The 21,323-nt window shown below is 39.1% G+C and overlaps 1 protein-coding gene across 4 annotated transcripts in view; it reads right to left on the minus strand.

Moving 5' to 3' along the window:
- Positions 1-21,323, minus strand: part of HOOK3 (hook microtubule tethering protein 3) — a 94,108-nt gene that overhangs the window by 36,567 nt on the left and 36,218 nt on the right. For all 4 annotated transcript variants that reach the window (XM_080372041.1, XM_080372039.1, XM_080372040.1 and 1 more), the window contains 7 exons: positions 20,572-20,704; positions 18,405-18,472; positions 8,671-8,733; positions 7,152-7,235; positions 5,766-5,929; positions 3,479-3,619; positions 1,821-2,022 (listed from right to left, as the gene is read on the minus strand). In XM_080372041.1, coding sequence (XP_080228167.1) covers positions 1,821-2,022; positions 3,479-3,619; positions 5,766-5,929; positions 7,152-7,235; positions 8,671-8,733; positions 18,405-18,472; positions 20,572-20,704 — 855 coding nt within the window. The remainder of the gene's footprint in view (positions 1-1,820; positions 2,023-3,478; positions 3,620-5,765; positions 5,930-7,151; positions 7,236-8,670; positions 8,734-18,404; positions 18,473-20,571; positions 20,705-21,323) is intronic.

Raw genomic sequence — 21,323 nt, forward strand, 5'->3', positions numbered from 1 at the left:
GTCTTCATATTTCAATTCTTCATGCTGCAATAAAAAGTTTCTTAGAGAATGCTTGTGCTTCCTTACAGAAAAGTGAACAAAAATTCTTAAATAATTGCTACCATATGTCCCACCACAATGCATCACCACTAACCTCATCTCACAAAAATTGCTGGGTTGGGTGAAGGTGTGATTTCCTTGCATATCATTATAGGAGTTTGAATCAAGCACTTTCATCTGCACAGCACAGAGCTTCTAAGTGAAAGAAAGAAATAACTCCTCTGACAGCATCATCATGAGTGGGGTTGGATCCTTCACACACTAGATAAGACACATTCTACTACAGGAGCACACTAGTGCTCAGCAGTGACACAGCATCAGAATCCTAATACCTGGCTTAATTCTTACAGCACAATTTAGGATTCCCAGAAATTAATTTTGTGACAGCTCATAATTCACAGGCATGTCTCAAAAGAAGCCCAGCCTTACATACATTGACACTGCATATTCATTTTGAGGCCCTGTGGTTAGGTGAAGAAAACACATCTGTCATGAGACACCTGACATTTATTCCAGTCTCGGCCAGCAGAACAGTTTTGTATAGATTGACAGCTCCTCAGACAGGAAATCCTACCCATAAAACACAGGGAACAATGAAGAAAAGGAGGAGTACTTTTGCAGCACAAATGATGGGACTGACCCTTCCAAAATCCTTACCGCTGGTGAAATAAGAATAACCAGATGCAGATGTCAAGGTTACACAACTGTAACACATACTTAGCTGTTCAATGGAGTGAAATATTTGTTGCCAGTAAACATGATACTACTCATGTGCAAGGCCATTGCTTTCTACATTTACTTTTCCTTTTGATTGTCTTATTGCAGAACTTTTCTTGTACAAGTTTTTTTTTTCTGGTGGAATCACTTAGACCATATTTACAATTATCCCACAGAGACTGAAGGTAGTCCTTAATAACAAAGATGGTCAGGTGCAAGGAAAGAGCTATGAGGTCTCAGGGACACCCATGGCTCTCAGGCTTGCAATGTTGTTAGTGGTTGTTTCTGTATTTTCGTTTTGCTGTAAGCTGACATATAGGGACCCTTGGGCCATGACCACTTCAGCTTACGAGCAGGCAAAAATACAGGGCAGGGACTACCACTTTAACAAACCACACTGTCTCACCCCGTTACAAGCATTCCAGAATGATGTCATGTCAGTATAGTACAGAAGCAGAGAGACAATTAAGCACATCTTCCACCATTACAGAAACAGGATCATACAGAACTTTTATAAGCAGGAGGATAAACGGATGCCTCTTACTTCAGCTGGGTACATATACACAATAGGCATGGTGTGCATCCTTCCCTCTTCATAACTGGACAAATAATCCAGACTTACCAGACAAACTAGAACCTTACAAAAAAGGAAGAGGATACTTAACTACAAGAATAACTTACCTCAGCTGTGGTGCATTTGTCACTGCTGGAAATTTCTAAGTGAAAAGTGGATGCTTTTTCTGAAAGAAGAGGCTTTAATTCAAGCCCCACTACTAAATACAAATTAGGAATAATTTGAGGAAATAAACTTAACATGTTGATTTTTTAGAAGAAAGAAATACTTCTTTGTTTTTTGCTTATTGGCAAACTACTGTGAACTTGAAACAATGATAAGAATTGCAGGAAAAGAGAACAAAGGTATTACCTACAAAACATGGAAGTCTCCTAAACACAAGGAACTCTTTGTTCATACCTTTTTTACTTGAGGTGTTATGTAGCCATGTTATGAAGAGAAAATGTGGATCAATACAGAGAACTGTTCCATTGATGATGTTTGTTCTCACCTGTCTCTTGTATGTTTCCAGCTGGCTGCGTGCTGCATTGGCCTTCCTTAGTTCTTCTTCCAGGCTCACAGTATTTTGCATATACATTGTATTCTTCTCTTCTAAGAGTTTCACTTGCCGTCGCAAATCACCCAGGTCTTCCAATTTCTTTTTGTATGACTCTACCTGGCTTTCTAACTTGGCCACTTTATCAGAAGAATGCCTGGAGGGACAGATTTGTATCAAATTTGTACTCTGAAAACTAACAAAACTGTATGTCCTGAAGCTTCCTCAGTATTTTGCCTTAATGCAGAAGACATTGAGACATCATGGGAGAACAAGAAAGCAATCATATCCTCCTATTACTAATGTTTTCACTTCTAAATTGTCCACTTCCCTCCCACAACTCAAAGAGCTGCTGATGGAGGTAGTCTTAGACACTATCACTCTTCCTAACACAGCCTTCTTATCTGCTTCCAATCTTAAAATAAGTTTCAGCACCTTCACTCCAACACATTTCCTTTCATTTCTAAATCTATCCTCAGTCCTGCATTTCACAAGGGTAAAGAATAAAATTTTCTGCCCTTCAATTTGTTTTAATGATACCCAGGAATAAAATCATAAAGATCTATCTCCTAGGCAGCACGTACTTGGTGACACAGAAGTACCGTAACAGCTCTGGAGCCTGATTCCTTCTAAGAAAACCACAAACACACACAAAAAAACCTCCAACAAAAAACAACACAAAACACCAGGCTTCGTTTATAACATTACAGTTTTTTCAGTCCACCTGGTCCACTGCCAGGACAGCAATAGCCCTCACCCCCAACCACCCACACCCTTGTTACTATTACTGCCCCCAGTTTCATTTTACCAACTGATTTACAGACTCAATTTCCTATGAAGTCTGGAGAATCCTCCATTAAATTGATGGTTCATTTATGGGACACTGAGTCAAGCCAAATCTTAATCCCCAATGAAATGCAGAGCCTCTCTGTGAAGCAAGGAATTACTTTTTGAACCCATGCTGCCCACACAGATAGTTTGTGGAATTGTGCAGCCTGATGGGCTCATTCCTTATACTAATCACAGAGGAGGTAAAGACAGCTTTGGTAGAAAGCTGCTGGTGAATTAGAAAAGGCACTATGAAAGAGGGATTATGTACCATAGTAAAAGGGACCGTCCCACTTAATAAATGCCTAGCATCATCAAATCATCACAACTTTGGGTGCTAAAATCCAGTGGCAAAGAGATCTGTAACAGATGTTGTTCACATTAGCATTGTATGATGAACCAAAAAGTGCGACCCACGGTCCAAATAATGGAAACCCAGGAAAGGAAAGAGTGTAGTTCCCTTGATGAGAAGAGATGCCCACGTCATGATGAAGATGAGTAGAGAATACTCAAAGAGACCAGTGAGTGATTTATTGTGACTATAAAATGATGTAGGACTGAACATTTTACTACTAGTTATTGATTAGGTATATAATGACTAATTTACTTCAGCAGAATTGTGTGGTGGTCTGTATATTTAACTGGAGGATCCAAAAGAACCTTGGCATTGACAAAGTGTTTATATTTAATATTAAAATTGGTTAAGCAAAACTTAATGAAGACTAAGTACACAAATTATATGGATTAAAAGTTAGTTAAAAATGGGTTAATGGAACGGAGTTTACCTGAGTACATCTATCTCATCCTTCAAAGACTGAGCCTCCTCTGCTAATGTAGTAAGCTCTTCTGTTTGTTGTCTCAATTCAGCAATTTCCTTTTCTAGTTCTTCACAGCGTATTCGATAGTCATCTTTGGCAGCTTCTAATCTATAGAAATTAAGTAAAACAACATAATTCTCAGCTTTAGCCACAGTTACCTTTCCAGATCATCATCATCCTCTCTAAAAAGGCATGAAACAGCCTTCTGGTGCAGTGAAGGAAACAGCAGCCCAATGTGCTTCTCCAAAAATGTAGAAGCAGATTGACTTTTTTGATGCTCCCTGATTTGGTATCAGTCTTTCTACTTGGAAGATCCAAAGGTGATGTACGTTCTCAGAAAGACAAATCCTGGTGGTTTTGTGTCATCATAATTTTCACGATGAAAGTTCAAGCAGAAATTTCTACCCTTTTTAATCTTGAGGCATACAGAGTTTGAACACACATCTTTATCCTAAGATTTTGTTCAGCTGTTCAACTCCTATACACCTTCGACAATACTGACTTGATTGTAAGATGTTCCAAATGCTGTAGAGCTCTCACCAAGGTGACTTTATTTATTTATTTACTTATAAAGAACCTGTGCATGCCTAGTACCCTCTGAAGAACCAAGTCATACATTTAGTTATCTAGCTAGTGTGTAAAGAACTCAGACCAAAGTTTCTGGAGTGAACTACTCACATACAGAATACACAATCAAAGCTGCATTAACCTGCCAGTGAACAAAAGGAACAATTACGAGAAGCTTTATCAAAGCATTTTGAACGAATGGAAGAGGACGCAACCTGGACCCTGAAGTCCTATTGTGATTTTGGTCTGAAGAAAGAGGTATGGGCTGGGGCGGGGGGAGCACACAGGCAAGGCAAGGTATTAAATCCATTAATTCAAGAAGTCCACAAACAGTCTACAAGAATGGAGACAAAAGACAGTCAGTGTGTCAACTAAATTGTACACAACAAAAGATTTGGATCATGATAGTCTGGAACTGTCAAAGGACATAAAGATGCAAGGCTGGGAGAAAAACTTACACCACACTGGGCATCAGTTAAGCTGTACATACATCCTGATTATTCAGGTAGAGCTGGACAAGGAACACACACAAATTGCCTTTAGAAACCACATGCTATGAAGGCAGGGGAAAGAGATAAAGGAGGTTGGGAGATGAGTCTCACATGTGAAAAGACCTTCAGAACCTGAAACTAGAGTAACAGGCAGTGAAGATATTGCATATGGGAACAAAACTTGTCCAAACAGCAATTGATAATAGACTTAGGTAGGACACATTCCAGAGCATGGAGATGAAGAAGCAGAGATAAAAGGGGACATTAGGAAGACAGCACTATGTTATTCCTTTACATGGCAGATGCATAGAAGAAAATCACGCACTAGCTGCTGCGAAAGAGAAATGCTGAACATTCTTCAAGAAACTAAATGAAGACTGTGTTTAAACATGCAGGAAAAAGGCTTAGCAAGAGGAAGTGGGAAAATGGCAAAACAGGCAAAAAAAGGAGAGTTATATGGCAGCTGACATAAAAATTAGAAAAGGGCAACCAGAAGAGGACAGAAAGATAAGAAAAAAATGGCAGTGTAAAGAAATACCACAGTTTCATTCACAAAGGCTATGGAAAGTACAGCAACAAGAATGAAAAGATGATGGTGAAGTGAATCAGCTTTCTTCAGCAGAATAGGCTTACACAGCTTGAAAGCAACAGTCAAAAGGACCACGAAGGATATTTAAAGAGGAACTGGATTTCCACATCAATGAAATGCAAATGAAGAGCGGAGCTCACCTGCTGATAATCTCCATCTTTCAGATATGAAATAATTTGTTTTCAAACTCTGAGGACACACTTTGCTGTATAATAATACCACCTGTAGTACTGCCCATAGCAAACTTTCAGCTAGGAATTCCTACACCTTAAGAATACAGTCAGAATAATTCACATAAAGGAAAATACGCTACTTTTCATTCTCACTGATTTTGAAAAACATGGGTGAAGTGATTGCACGCAAACAATTCAAAATAACTCCAGAGAGTAGAGAGTGACATGTATACAACATTTCAGCATTATGAAATAATGTAAATTTTTTATGCTGGAGCATGTAAAGAGGTAAATCATAACATGTACATCACTGTAAAAACTTTACTACCGTGGTTTTACCACCCATTATACTAATTCTTAATTGCCAGCAGAACTGGAAGTAAGTCAAGCTTGTTGCAAGCTACAAACAATTTAATCAAGCATTGCTTTTCTACCTGAATGTTTCCTCTTGGAGTTGTTCTAGTTGTGTCTGCAGATGCAAGTGCCGACGACCTGCAGGGCTGTTGGGATCTTCAATAGCATCAGATTGGTTTAAACGTTCCATCAAAATCTGGTTCTCGGCGAGCAAGCTGCTCTTCTCCTCCTGGAGGGCTGCAACCTGTGGTAGTAAAAGCATTACACTGCAGTAACTGAGCTATCCAACTAGAGAGTATTTTTTTTCTCGTGCATAATAAAGTATCAGCACAACCTGCAAATGGAAACACAGGCTTCAATAATCACATTTCACAAGAATATACTGTAACATGAATAGTTATTCAATTGCTATGTGAAGTAACTAACCCACTGCAACATTAGGGGCAGATTTACCACACAGAGAATGTAACTATTCTTAAATGCATTTCGCACAAGCATCTAAAGAAGTCTTAGTTATCACAGAAGATGATTTCATTGTAATGAAGTCTGCATACTTTCCCAACAACCAAATAGAACTGGGCCTCCATAGTGAAGCTTTTAAAACTTATTTCCAAAAGAAACAATGCCTATCAATCACACTGAAGGGACGGCTGTGCCCTTCCCAGATGTTGTTTTTCTTTTTAATCCAGTGCCTCTGAAACAGGAACGCAGTCCCAAGACTACTGTTTCCCCAACGCTGTGAAAACACACAGTAGTGAAAAGAACCCAAAGTGTTGCAACTCAAACAACAGATGAAGCACAGGTTCACATACTATTAAATAGTATAGAATTAACATGCAGGAGCAGGATGGGAAGAGATGGAATGTGAACATCTCAGAAGGAAATGCTTCAATAAGAGCTTGAGTCATCACATACACCAAAACCACGACACACAAATCACCTTTATTCATTCTAACAGTTAGTGAACTGCTTGGCAAAAGCCTGAATTATACTCCTAAGCAGGGTTGCAATGGCAATGCCTTCTGGGGCTCCCACTTTACACTCCTTATGCCTTCCAGATAAGGCATGCTTGATTTACAGTAAGGCTTAGTCTAAATCCATACACCGCTGACACACTACAGTAACTTCAGATCGGGCTTTAACCCTTAACGGAAACTGTTACAGTAGCATAACCTCCAAGATTTGTCTAATGAAAAGAGTTTAACCACACAGCTCAACCCCTTCTTACCTGCATGAAAAGAACTTTTGTTAGTACAAATAATCTTAATACTGGCAACACTGCATCAAGATAAGAAAACAACAAAATTCACTCCGTTAGCACAAGTAGAGCAAAACAATTACTGTGCGATTTTCATCTCCCTTTCAAAAATCACGTTATCACACTATAATTTTTAGGTGGCTGAAAACAAAAAGTAACATCTCTCTTTTCCACTTCAAAATTAATACAGACAATATAGCAAACCTACCTGCATATCTAATTCATGACATCTCTGGGCAATTTCTTCTTTTGTTGCTAGAGCTTCATTTAATTCTTCTGTAGTTTTCTTCAGCTACCATAAACAACAAACATTTATAGCTCCATCACTCTGTGAAGTGTCTAAAAATATCCTGAACTACATGACCGTAAAATTGTTTTTACATTTAGGTAATACATCAATTTTTTTGAAAACTAAGGCAATTCTGCTCTTAGAAAGAAAGAAAGAAGCAGATAAGATTACTGTTCAGCTTGTGTGACAGCAAAAAGTAAACATACCTAAAAGCAATATCTGGACTTACAAAAATGCATTAGAATTATCACATCTGTTCTATGAATTGACTGAAATTCTGAAGAATTTGGGTCTGAAGAAATCATCAGCTTTGTACACTGAAAAAATTGTCAATACCACTTTTCTTTAGGGATGAAGAATGCATAAATTCAGTTTTCAATCTACTTTTCAAATACAGAAGGGACTGGAAGGTGGAATACAGGGAATGGACAATTAGGGTAAAATCTCTGTAGTGACTGGGAACTACTCTTACTGCACAAAAGGAATACCACTAACATGGTGAAGGGAGAAGCCCACCCTTCTGAAAAAGGGCACTGAATCTTGTAAGCAGTGGGAAATGTTCAGATACTTCCCACAAAGCCTTTATGTTCAAAGATATGTATCTTGCAGGTTTGCATGACTGCAGTTAAGATAACATAAAAAACAGCTACAAGAAAATTTGCCTGACAAAACAGGTGTGTGCATATTATGTATACAGAGATATAGGTATGTATTATTATATATGATGAATTTTAGGTGGACTTTCTCAAACAGCATCACTGTATCTGATTTTTTCAGTTTTACTTCTCAAGGGCCTAATGGTATACAAAAATAATTCCATCTGTCAGAACTTACATACTTCTGCAGAGAAAGCAGGATGGAAGAACACAGGGAACACCACTGTGCTATGCCTCTCAATTAGGAAAAAACCGAGGAAGTAGGACAGCATTAGCATGAGGTTAAGCTAGTAAGAAAAAAATCGGGTTTGCATATTCTTTAAATATATCAGACAGGGAAGCATTCTCTTTGAAAATTTCTCTTATGTATTGTAACAGTTCCCAGGACTGCTTTAAGGATTTTCAGCCACATCTATGTGTTTTTTTAAACTGACTTTGCAAGTAGGAACTGGCAAAAAAAGTGATATTCAAATACCATACACTTTTTATTCTTCTTTCTCAATACCCAAAGATTGCACTGGTCTGCAGTTTTGCTATACTGTGTCATACAGCTAAACTTGTTTTCCAAACATAGTTTTTCCTCTCCTTTAAATGCACAAAATGGGTAAACTACATTTATAAAGCAAAAGGATTTGAAATACTGAAATTTAGTTTTACACGCCTTAATTGAATTTCCCACAAAACCTTTTCATGATTAAAGAAAGAAGTCTTTTTAGTAACGCAAAATGACTGGCCACTGATGTGCTATGATTGAAGGAAAAGAAACATCTAGTCTTAGATACCTGCCGATCAAGGTCAACGTAAGCATCATTTCCAACAGAGACTGGAGACTCTTTACTCATCAACTGCAATTAGATTACACTGGATTAGAAAAAGCAAGGATTTACTTTTATATTAAAAGCTAAGCTTCAATGAACATCAGGCTGATTTTAACTTCTGGGAGCTTCAATCTGACCTCATTTAGAAGTTTAACTTCATTTTTATATATGACTTTTTCAGAAACAACTACAGAAAGAAAACTTCAGAATTTATAATATTTAAAACACTAAAATAAATCTTATGTAATCTCTTCTTCTTCTGACAATGCACATTCTTTATCTATGAAGTAACCTATAGTACACTCTGCTATACATTTTACTGAAGTGGCATTGGAATGATTGTAGCTATCAACACACCATGCAAGATCTGCCTTTAACCGTTCTCTGCCAGTGGTTTGCATTTTTTGATCACCTGGAAGTTCACATCAACTTATTTATTTAACTGCAGTTGGGACATGTATCTCAGCTAACTGTGCAAAACAAAGATGATCAAAATTCCTGCTCTGGAGTCGTCTGTAACTTGCAAATTTAAAAAGAAAGGCTACAGAGAGTATTCCTGAAATGAGTATTACAATTCCTTTCATACTAACGCCTGTTTTATTGTAGGAATGGCTAGTAGTTGTTTTAGTCTAGAAAACCTTACTTTTATGCATGAATTAAGCAACAAAACAAAAAAATAGCAAGCCTCCAAATTGACTGCTGTGCTTACTAAAAGATAAAAAGTTGGTACGAAAACGAAAGTTTTCTTTTAGTAAGCCACTGAGCAGCTACACAGGTAGTTAAAAACTAAATCAAATGTAATGAGATCTGTAGCCCAAAGACCTCCACCCACCCACCTCCACCAAACATATTAAGGTCAAGTTACTATTGAAAGTTGTAGTACACATGAAGAAACAGTCCTCCAAAGAAGAAATTGGTTGTAACTAACTCAAAAGGCAGCATTACAGAACCACACTGTTGGTTTCTGCCATCCTGACCAAACAAAAAACTTGAGCTGTGCAATGACACAATCCATGGAAGTAAGAAACAAAAAAGGCCCTACCCTAACCAAATTCAGGGCAAGATTTCTTTCCTAAGGTGTGCTGTCTAGCCCGATTACTCTCTCCAGAGACACGGCTGCTTTTATTCCTTCCAAAAATCAGTGCTTTTGCATTACTTTTCATTGGCAGAGTTTTGTGGATACACAGCATGGAGCTTGAATTTCTTCTCCATCCTTTCTGTTTATAATATGGTGTATGAAAGAAAATTTCCGTCTGACACATTTCTCTCCCTTTCCGCATATCCTTAAGGGGATTTAGCTGTATGCCACGTGCTTAAATTCATCTATTTGTACCTACAGTCCTCCTCAGACCTTGACAATGTCTATCGCTAACTGACTTCCTTTATTTTCTCTACATCTTTACAATGACAAACTACTCCGAAATGAAGCATTCCATGAAGCCCAGAATCTCTGTAACAGTAATTAGAAAGCCCCTAGCCTCAGTGCTGTCCCCTGAAAAATGAAGTCACATGTCTTTTTCTTTACCATATATGGTGGCATTACAAACTTGTATTTAATTTAGGGCCATGTTTTCTAAGCTGATTGTCATTTGGCATCTAAAACAAGAATTTCCTGTCCCCCTCTGCTCTGTGATACGTATACACTTTTCAATTACACCATTTCACTAGCTACCGTACAAAAGCTTTTGCAGGCACTAACAGAGACATCCATATTAACCAAATCCTCTCCCTATCCTATACCCCACACCACTGTTCACCAACACATTTCAGACACTAAATTGCCCCATTTAAGCCAGTACTTCACAGCCGGCAGGTCCCAGGCGGCATGTGACAAGCGTGGTGTCCTGCCCCAGGCCCGCCGCAGGCCAGCAGCTGTACAACCCACTAGGGGCCACTGTGGTGTTGCTGCGTTCTGTGGATCACCCTAAGGGAAGCAGGCCGAGGCCCGTGATATAATCCCTTTATTCTTCAGCAGGTTTTGCCATCTCTCCAAAACATCCTATCCTTGAGAACCCTTAGCAGAAATCAGAGAAGATGACATGAGCTGGAGAAGGATTAGGCAGTGCAGATCTAGGATGTGGGTTTAGTGTGAATGTTACACAGAACTAGTGAATTTTAACTCCAAGGCCTGTACCAGGAATGTCATGGGAAGTGTGCATAGAATCATACAATCATTTAGGTTGGAAAAGACCTTTGAGATCATCAAGTCCAACCGTTAACCCAGGACTGCCAAGTTCATCACTAAAACATGTCCCTAAGCACCACATCTACGTGTTTTTTTAAAGACCTCAAGGTGATTCCACCACCTCCCTGGTCAGCCTGCTCCAATGCTTCAACACCCTTTCAGTGAAGAAATTTTTCCTAATATCCAATAGAAACCTCCCCTGGTGTAACTTGAGGCTGTTTCCTCTCGTCCTGTTGCTTGTTATCTGGGAGAAGAGACCTACTCCCACCTGCCTACAGCCTCCTCTCAGGCAGTTGCAGAGAGCAATAAAGTCCCTGAGTCGCCTCCTCTCCAGACTAAACAACCCCAGTTCCCTCAGCCGCTCCCCATAACACTCGTACTCCAGACCCTTCACCAGCTTCGTTGCCCTTCTCTGGACACACTCCAGCCCCTCAGTGTCCCTCCTGCAGTGAGGGGCCCAAAACTGAGCACAGTGTTCGAGGTGTGGCCTCACCAGTGCCCAGTCCAGGCGGATCATCGCTGCCCTTGTCCTGCTGGCCACGCTCTTTCAGATACAAGCCAGGATGCTGTTGGCTGCCTTGGCCACCTGGGCACACAGCTGGCTCACGTTCAACCAGCTGTTGACCAACACTCCCAGGTCCTTTCCCACCAGGCAGCTTTCCAGCCACTCTTCCCAGGCCTGCAGCCTTCCTTGGGGCTGTTGTGAGCCAAGTGCAGGACCCGGCACTTCTCCTTGTTGAACCTCATACAACTGGCCTCGGCCCATCAATCCAGCCTGTCCAGATCCCTCTGCAGAGCCTTCCTACCCCCAAAGCAGATCAACACTCCTGCCCAGCTTGGTGCTCTCTGCAAACTTACACAGGGTGCACTCAATCCCCTCATCCAGACTGTCAATAAAGACATTGAACAGGACTGGCCCCAATACTGAGCCCTGGGGAGCACCACTTGTGACCAGTTGCCAAGTGGATGTAACTCCATTCACCACCACTCTTCAGGCTCAGCCATCCCGCCAGCTTTCAACCCAGGTTAGAGCACACCCATCTAAGCCATGAGCAGCCAGTTTCTCCAGGAGAATGCTGTGAGAGATGGTGTCAAAGGCTTTACCAATGTCCAGGGAGACAGCATCCACAGCCTTTTCCCTCATTTACTTGGCATGAAGCACTGAAGGCAACAGCCACAGCCACATATGCAGATGACTGATTCAATGCAACAGAATGCATCTGGCAATGTTATGGCCTGCAGTATGGCAGGGATGCTAAAGAAGAAATTTAAGGGATGGTGCTGCATCCGGTAGCGTGACTAGACAAGGAACAGGAACAAGATTACCTGATTGCTCACTAGTAATACAGGAATACAACTTCTGGCCATCGGTTAACAATAAACAAGAAGTGGGGTGAAAAGGCAGAGTTATCAGGATGAAGGATGCCTTCATCTTTTCCCCTCACACTGGAGAGGAACAATGGTATATGTAAGCAAATGCCCTGACTGTGCTCTGGTTCTGGATTGCCTCTACCCAGCTTCTTCTAGCTTAATAACACCTTACCACAAACAGCACAGCTAATAAGGTATAACTCCACCTACCTATCCAAGCTTCTCTCCCTTTAATAAGATTTCCTGAAAAATTCAAGAAACATTTTACCGAATGCTGTGGTTTAGGATTCCATACAGACATGCATGTCAACTCAAAACACACACTACACCTTCCATCCACCTAAAAAAAAGTATAACAGGCTTGCCCATTTTCCCCTATTCTTCACTTTGGTTTTTGACCACCAGATACTATCACTTCTGGTACTACTGAAGTTTAGAGCTCAAAAATGCTCATTTCATCAGTTACTTGCTCAACGGCATGCATATTAGCTTTTCCTGCATTGTTTATTACTAATCTGATGATACTAGTAGGCTGTTACTGATTTTTAAAGCAATTTTCCTTGCTGTGTTCTGCTATAAATCTCCTTTATTTACAAGCTCACATTCAGACACATTCCTGATATACTGCTGTAGTTTCAGTGCTTCACACACAACTTGCAAGTGTGATACTAAAACACATGGTCTGGAGAGGTATGGGCCAATGCCAGTACTTTTGAGATTAGAGTGGCAAACTCCTTCATTTGTATTTCAGCTGGCTGATTCAAGAGAATAAAAATCAGAAGGAACTGGCCTTCTCATTCTCCTTCCCTTGCAAGTTTTCTTTTCTTCAGAAGCAAAACTACAGGTAGGCATAAAGATCTGCCTTCACAATTTCACAGCACTGCAACTGGCTTTCAGCTCCAAATGCATAATTTAGCTTTAGTATTATAATCTATTTTCACATGTACTTTTAAAGGATGATGTGCAGAGATTTTACAAGTGAATTCATTATGAAAAGGGAAATCAAAAAAGTGCCTGCAAAATCAAGCCATTGCATTAGGCCTCTACAGTAGAAGGAAAAGTCTGCTTAAGAGCTTTCCACAGTGAAAAAGCAAACAACTATCATTTACTTCCTTGCTCATTTTCTGGTTTACTTTGCATATTTAGAATGAAGACTTGAAGCAGCACAAGTGTTTGTTCAAATAACTAAAGTGTCATTTAAAATTAAAAGTTTGTTCTGTGCTGAAGACTTAAGTCTGGATTTTAAATGGAACAATAATCTGCACAACATGACAAGTTTTATATTTTTTTGTGTAGTTTTATGAGAACCAGTTGTCATTCCTTGTAATCCTTTACATCTATACATTTACATGCTCAAAGCTTTGGTACAATGTCTTAAAAAATACTTGTAGATCTGCTAATTTTATATCATTAAAACCTTCACTTTTTAACTGCTTTGCTTGCAAAATGTGAACAAGTTGTGTTGTCATGGATACATAAAGATTAGGGAAGGGGTAAATCACAAAATCTGCACGCATGAATAACCTGAATTATGAATGCTTTTTTTCCCCCTACACATGATCTGCATGATTTTGCAAATGCAGCTGCACCATTCCAGATGATGGTAAATGTTCAAAACATTTGCTTTATATAAATGTTTCTTCTGTGGTCGTTAATATTGTACAAGGTTATTTAAGTGTCCATGAAACAGTCAAAATCCAGCTTCTGTATTCAGGAGGTTGTTTTACTTTTTTAAAACATCTTTTTGTTTGTTTGCTTTTTAAGAGTCAAGGCTATGTATCACATAGTGTGTATCCTTTGATGCAGCTTCTTCCTCCAGTACGACTGACAGACCCACAGAAGTCTTTTTCTATTATTTCCTAGGTGTTCAAAAACCACTTTTACTTCAGACAAGATGAACCTTTAAACAGTCAGGACAACATACGGGATGGGGGATGGGAAACCCACAAACCCAAACAGTTTCTGCTTTGTGGAAGTAACACAGTTGGTATAAATCCAGACAGAAAGTACCTTTTGCTATACACCCCAGGCAAGTTTTCAACACTACCTCTAGTACATTGCTGTTAAGAGCCTGTATTTTGACTCTCAACTTGACCTGTACAGATACCTGCTACGTGATAAAGGTTAGAGATGTTCTAAAGAGCAAAGGCAAACAATTTCTCCAGCTACCACTTTCATCAACAACGAACTTGTCTGCTCAAAGAAGACTTGGGAAAATGACAGCAGATTTTCCAAAGGATGTCAAGAAAAGGAAAGAGAAACACAAAATGGCTAAAGTAATTTTTTGGCCTTTAAAAAAATCTGTAAATTATGAAATAAAATATGTATGTCATATTATATATAGTAATACATTAATTGCAAGTAATAATAAATTATAATAATATAACCAGAATATAAGAGCATATATTATAGAATATACAATACTTGATTTATAAGTATGTGATATTTTTTGCAGTATTTTACCTTGTGCATAGCCTGCATTTAGAAAAGCACGTCTTTGTATTAGAACCTAAGAATCTAGGTGCTGGCAACACACCAGATCAATTTGACTGCGTTGAAAAAGTAACAGAAGACCATTGTTCAATTTATAAAACCTTTATAGAGCACAAGCGTATTTTACTATTGCTATTTTAACACTTCAGTAAGTGAAGAAAGGAAATGCTGAGGAGTCAGAATTTATTAAAAAACTGAAATGACCAAATAAAATACAAAACAAAGTGCTCCTTCTTCCATTTAAAAATCAGCTTCTTCATGCAAAAAACAGAAAACAGGGCACATGCTTGTTCTACAGTGCCTCATGAAATATATTGATGAGTAAGATTTATGAAAACCAAAGAAATATCAAAAAATATGTGCTTTGCTGAAACAGAAGAACAAATTACATAATATATCAGTAAAGCTTACAGAACCTTTTTATATACCTAATTCTGAAGAAAGAGTACCTGCATGTCAAATGCTTTGAAATGTTTGACTTTGGTGACATACTAACTTCTAAAATATGCATATATAACTACTTTCCTAGGCATTTTATTTTGGTGTCTCCTATATATTGCTTAGTCCAAGTCACTTGGATTCTGAGAGCTGCTCTGAGTCCAAGGGACAGAAAAACCTCCCTAAATTCAGTGAAGCTTCAGCCCTCCAAAGGCACAGACTGCAGGTGCAGCTCTGAAAACGCTCTCTGGATTTAAACTCCCATCATAGAGTATCTCAGGTTGGATGGGATGCATAATCATCATAGAGTCCAACTTCCCTGCTCCTTCCAGGACTGCCTAAAACTAAGCCATACAACTAAAAGCCTTGGCCAGACACTCAAAACTCCAAAATGCTCAGTGCCTTGAACACTTCCCTAAGGACTCTGTTCCAGTGACCCACCACCCTCCCAGTGAAGAACCTTGTCCTGCTGTCCAGTCTGAACTTCTCCTGATGCAGCTCTGTTCCATTTCCTCCTGTACTATTGCTGGTCACCAGAGAGATCAACAGCTCGCCTTCCACTGCCCTCCTTGAGGAAGCTGTAGACCATAACCATGTCACCCCTCAGCCTTTTCTTCTCCAAGATGAACAAACTAAGTTGACCTCAGCCACTTCCTCCCAAGTCTTGCCCTCAGAACCTTCCACCATCTTGGTTGCTCTCCTCCAGACACTCTTAATTAGTTTGATGTCCTTCTTATACTGAGGCACTGAAAACACACACTGCTCAAGGTGGGGCTGCACCTGCGTGGTGTAAAGTGGGACAATCACCTCCCTCAACCAGCTGTGCTAAACACACTCCAAGACACAGCTGGCCTGTTTGGCTTCCAGGACACACTGCTGACTGACATGCAACTTTCCATGGACCCAAAGCCCCACATCTCTTCCACAGGGCTGCTCTCCAGCCTCTCGTCCCCCAGTTTCTATGTATAACCAGGATTACCCCATTACAGGTGGGGAATCCAGCACTTCTTAGATTTCATATGGTTGGTGAATGCCCAACTCTTCAGCCTACCCAGATCTCTCTGTAAGGTCACTCTAACCTCAAGGGAGTCCACAGCTCCTCCCTAGTTTAAGCTCATTAGCAAATTTACTTAATGTACATTCAATTTCTGCATACTGATGATTTATAAAAATATTGAAGAACACTTGCCTTAAAATTGACCCCCGAGACTGGTCACCAGCCTAATATAACCTCATTTACCATAACCCTTTTGAGACTAATCCATCAGTAAATTGCTTACCCAAAATATTATGAACTTATCTAAATGTACGCTGAACATTTTGTCGAGAAGGATACTGTGAGAGACAGTATTAAAAGCTTTGATAAAATAAACACACATCTATTGGCTTCCCTTGGTCACCTAGATGAGTAACCTTGTCATAAAGTCAAAATTAAGTTAGTTAAGCGGAACTTTTCCCTTGTGAACCTGTGCTGGCTATGATCAATGACTGCATTGTCTCTCAAGTGTTTTTTAGTAACTTTCAGAATAACCTCCATAAATTTGCCAGGCACTGAAATGAGACCAGCTTGTAATGACCAGGGTCTTCCTTCTTCCCCTTCCTGAAAATCAGGACAACCTTTGCCAGCTTCCAGTTGACTGGGACCTCTCCAGACTCCCCAAACCATTGAAAAATAATGGAGGGAGGTTCCGCTCTCAAAGTGTCCCAGAGTTTTTATTTTTCTTTTTTGACACTTTCTGACCTCTTTAAGTACCTGAGATCCTCCTCAACACTTTGGATTTCTAAGAAGCTTGGAAGGCAGCATTAAATTCACTCAGAGCTGCACGAGTACCTGAACAGTAAGGTTTTTGATTCAATGAGTTTCAAAAATCTATTTCAGAAGAACAGAACCTTAACCTGTGATTTCTCCCCACTTCTACTCCCCACCTCTGAGAAAGGACTTAAACACTAAACAAATTAAATTCCTACTCATCAAATGCCAAAAACTGTGGGCTGCTTCAGATCTGCCCATTTTAGCAAATCTTCGAAGGAGATCTTTAAATAAATCAAACAGGAGATTTTCAACAGAAGAAGGAAGGATAAGAAAATGTTTACTATTTTAAGACAGTGCAGAATAAAGCAATGCTGCAAGTTGGGTTTAATAAAAGCAGACATTAGAAAAATCCTCCAAAACACTGTATTACAGTTAAAAAGAATGCAAAAGTAATAGATCCCAAAACTCAGGCAAACTGGTACTTAACAGCACTGACTGGAAGATGATTTAGCATAAGGATTCTTTCAATGCTAATTTCAAAAGTCCCCTCTGCAATGTTATAGATAGCAGTCCTCACACAGACAACAGGATGTATGACTGCATGGATACAGCACGGGACAAAATGATAGGGGACAAAGTCCCTCTAGACTCACTGACATCTTTCTCTGTTCAGACATTACAGAAAAATGAAATTGCCCTAGAGATCAATGTGGAATTTAGTTTCTGTTGTTCAGGTTCAGAACAAACAGGACTACCAGCGATTTCCTGCTTTCCTCAGTGGCCTGCCCTGCAGTAAACCTCCATCTATGAAAACTGACAGGCACTCTAGACTCTGTAAGAAGTCACACAGCAGCTTCATGGTTGTAGTGGTCCCTAACACTGTGGTTTGTATTTCACTATAGTTTTAATTTACTACCGGAGAACACTTCTACAAAACACACTGCAGTATACCTGCTAACTCATAGTAACGTATTAGCACAACTACCTTCATTAGCCTGTTCATAACAGTACAGCTGACAAAAGAATACTATACTATCCACTTCTCTTTTCACTTGTCCAGTAAAAAAACAAACAAAAACAAAACCAAGATTAATTAACAGTTGATGGGAGTTTTGCAATTTCAGGATACAAATTTTGAAGAAATCCTACAGTATTTGATTACTCATACAAAAACAGTCTAGTGTAATTCAGGAGCCATAGGGTGGGAAAGGTAAAGGAAAGGGAACCCAGTACCAAAAATATCTAGAAGTTTCAAACTTCTAGATTTAAAGAAAAGTGGGACATTCAACCAGAGTTCCTTGACAAAAAGCAAGCTTTTCTAAGGAAAAATACAATATTTCTCCATGTAAAATGGCAAAATCTATGCCACTTATTTTGTTTTTCCAAAGTAAAAAAAAGCAGACTTTTGTACAACACTGACAGGCTGAACTTTTACACACTGTGGGCATCCCAGCATACCTCCTGAATGGCTGTCATGACAACATGTTGAACCGATTCTTCCATCATCATTATGGTCTGGATGTACTCTGAAAATAAGAGCATTCTGAAATGTTACTGTTAAAACTCAAGTCACACAGAACATGAGATCAGAAGTTGCATCCTTCCTACAAAGTGACTAGGTGCCACAGACAACACTGAAATGTATAATCACCACTCAAGTTCCAAGTCAATAAACTCAACAAGACTTTATTAGTATTAGAAGTCTGTTCAGACAGAAATCCAGGCTCACTGGAAGTTTACAACTATGAAAAAAGTACACTGTTGTCATCCATTCTTTTTCCTTCTGGCATCTCTCACTTCTGAAATAGCTACTTAACTTCCTTTTCTCACTTTGTTCCCAAACTATTCAGGCTATAGAAGTATATGAACCTTGCATAGGTTGTCCTCTTTCATAAGTTAACAAAAACATCCTGCCTTCCTACAATATCCTCATTTCAAGGCATTTTCATATTTGTTCTTACTTCTTTGCGGCATCACAAGTAAGTCCCCTCCACTTTTTCATTCCTCACCTATGTGTAGATGTGAATTACGCAGCAGGTACCTTGTAAGATGATACAGGGTTATAAGGACAGATTCTGACATTTGGACTAATCAAGGAGTTTGACTTGCCCAGTAGCATATGGTTTCCAGTCAGACATGATCATCTTTACATGTGACCTGTATTCTAACGATTTTCCCATGAGGAAAATGCTGGGAATCAGTCACCTCAGAGTCATTTATTAGATCATGCTACGTTTCAATCTAAGTACATAAAACTAGACTGTTCTGGTATTTCTGACAAATTTTTTGAAGTCCAGACTGAAAGAGTAAGAGAAATGCAGGAATAAGATACACTTCCCACTTGAGGATGCCAAACAGTCACTAAAAGGAAGATAATTTTACATAAAACAAGGAGTACAGGAGGTCTAATAAAAATCTATTTAGGTACTCATGCAAGAAAACTACCTCTATTTTAATTAATACGATAGCCAGACTGTCTCCTGATTAAAAGAATAAATTCTCCTTCTGAATTTACTTTAAAGTGATTTAGACACCTGAGAAAAGTGGAAAGGGGAAACTAGCTATAAAAAACTAATATGCATAATGCAAGAGGAAGACAAAGGGTCTGAAACCCTGGCTGCAATTTTTTTCAGAAAGGAAACCAGAATTAAGTTAAATCAGGAAGAGACAGTATTTGATGCAACTTAAACACATGTGTATTTTATAAACCTTTTCTTCTGCTTCCTGTTTTTAAGTGTTAAGAATAAATGTTTGTAGTTGCCTTGCTACTTTAACCTGGCTTGAATTAAGAACAATTTAAGGTAATTGAGCAATAACACCCTGCACCCAAGGCAAGTTTAGAGCATGAGATCTGGGACACTTCAAGTGTCTCTGTTGTTCATCACATCCCCTGTGGCATGTGCAGGAAAAATTAATGGGTCCTTATCTACCTGTGCGGGTCAGATAAGACAGCTGGTGCCATGGGAGTCAAGAGAGGCCAAAGTCTCTTTCGGTGACTGCTGAAGAGGGATTCAACCGCCTAACAGATGCCTCAAGTGACATTTTCAATGCCCTTAAGGTATCACACTTGGTCTTCAGCTGCTGCCCAGAAGGGCATGGTTGCCAGCATCACTGTTTCCTATTTGTCAATCCCATGCAAAAGTCTCAGAAACTACAGTATCCCAAATCACATTAGACATCTTCAGTGCAGCCCTAAGCCACACTGATAGCTCTTGACTGCGTAGTAACATGACGACTGGAATGCACCCCTAAAACCAAGAGTTACACAGAATAGTGCAACAGCCACATTTTTTCTTTCTTAATTATCCCAAGCTACTTCATAAATGGTTAAAGGATGGGCCCAAGAATTTTCTTGTGTAGAGTGCCTTTTCAGCTCAGCAAAGAAAAACTGAAAACATGTATATTAGAAGCAAAACCATTTCCACAATGTGGGACTCCAAAACTAGTGAAGCTTATAGCAAAACAAGTTATTATCTGTAATACAAAACAATGTCACCACTGACAAAAACCCCACATTTACCTCTGACAGCAACATGAGAAATATAATTTTCCCCCTAAGTAATTACACAACAAGCTAGATTTTTATTCACTGCCTGGGAGAAAACATGCTTTCAAAATTTTATACCTTGCTTCTGTTCACAATTCACTGCACATCCCAAAATAAGTTGAAGCATCCTCCCAAGCTCTGCAGCATCAGCATGCTCTCCAATCAGGTTGACATCAGGAAGGGTGAAGTCATTAATCTGTTGCCCCAGAATCTGTATGAAGACCCAATACATACATGTCTGTATCACTACACATATTCACACACACACATTTTGAAATACAAAGATTATTCCAAATCAACAAAAGCAATTCACTTATACTTTAACATAGTTTTCAATCCAACTTTAAAACAAACTGAATTGCCTAACACCTAACATCCAAATATTAAACCATACTGCTTGACACAACTAATATTTGGGAGAAGAGAAACCTGACTGTCTTAACTAGTAAGAAACTAACAGTTTCAAACCTGGAAGATTATTTTTTTTTTCAGATAAAAGTTAACAAAGGCAGGCTTCCACAATGATCAATAGCACATGGATAATAACACTTTTTTTTTTTTCAAAAAGCATCCTATTAAAAAAATCTAATGCTTAAAACCCACCTTATATGAAATATATAGCATAAAGTATTATACATAAATCTCATTTCTTCACCACTAGAAAGCCAGAAATTGAAATATTTCACTTATGCAACATATGTATCTAGGACTGATGGATGGCAAGTTTAAGACAGTAAAAAACTCCATCACTTGGCCTCACATTTCTAGAAAATTCAAGGATATTTAGCAAGTCTCAGAGCTAACAAAGCTAGTTCCACGGAGGAGAACTT

Source organism: Falco punctatus (assembly GCF_963210335.1).
Source record: "Falco punctatus genome assembly, chromosome: Z".
Lineage (NCBI taxonomy): Eukaryota > Metazoa > Chordata > Aves > Falconiformes > Falconidae > Falco > Falco punctatus.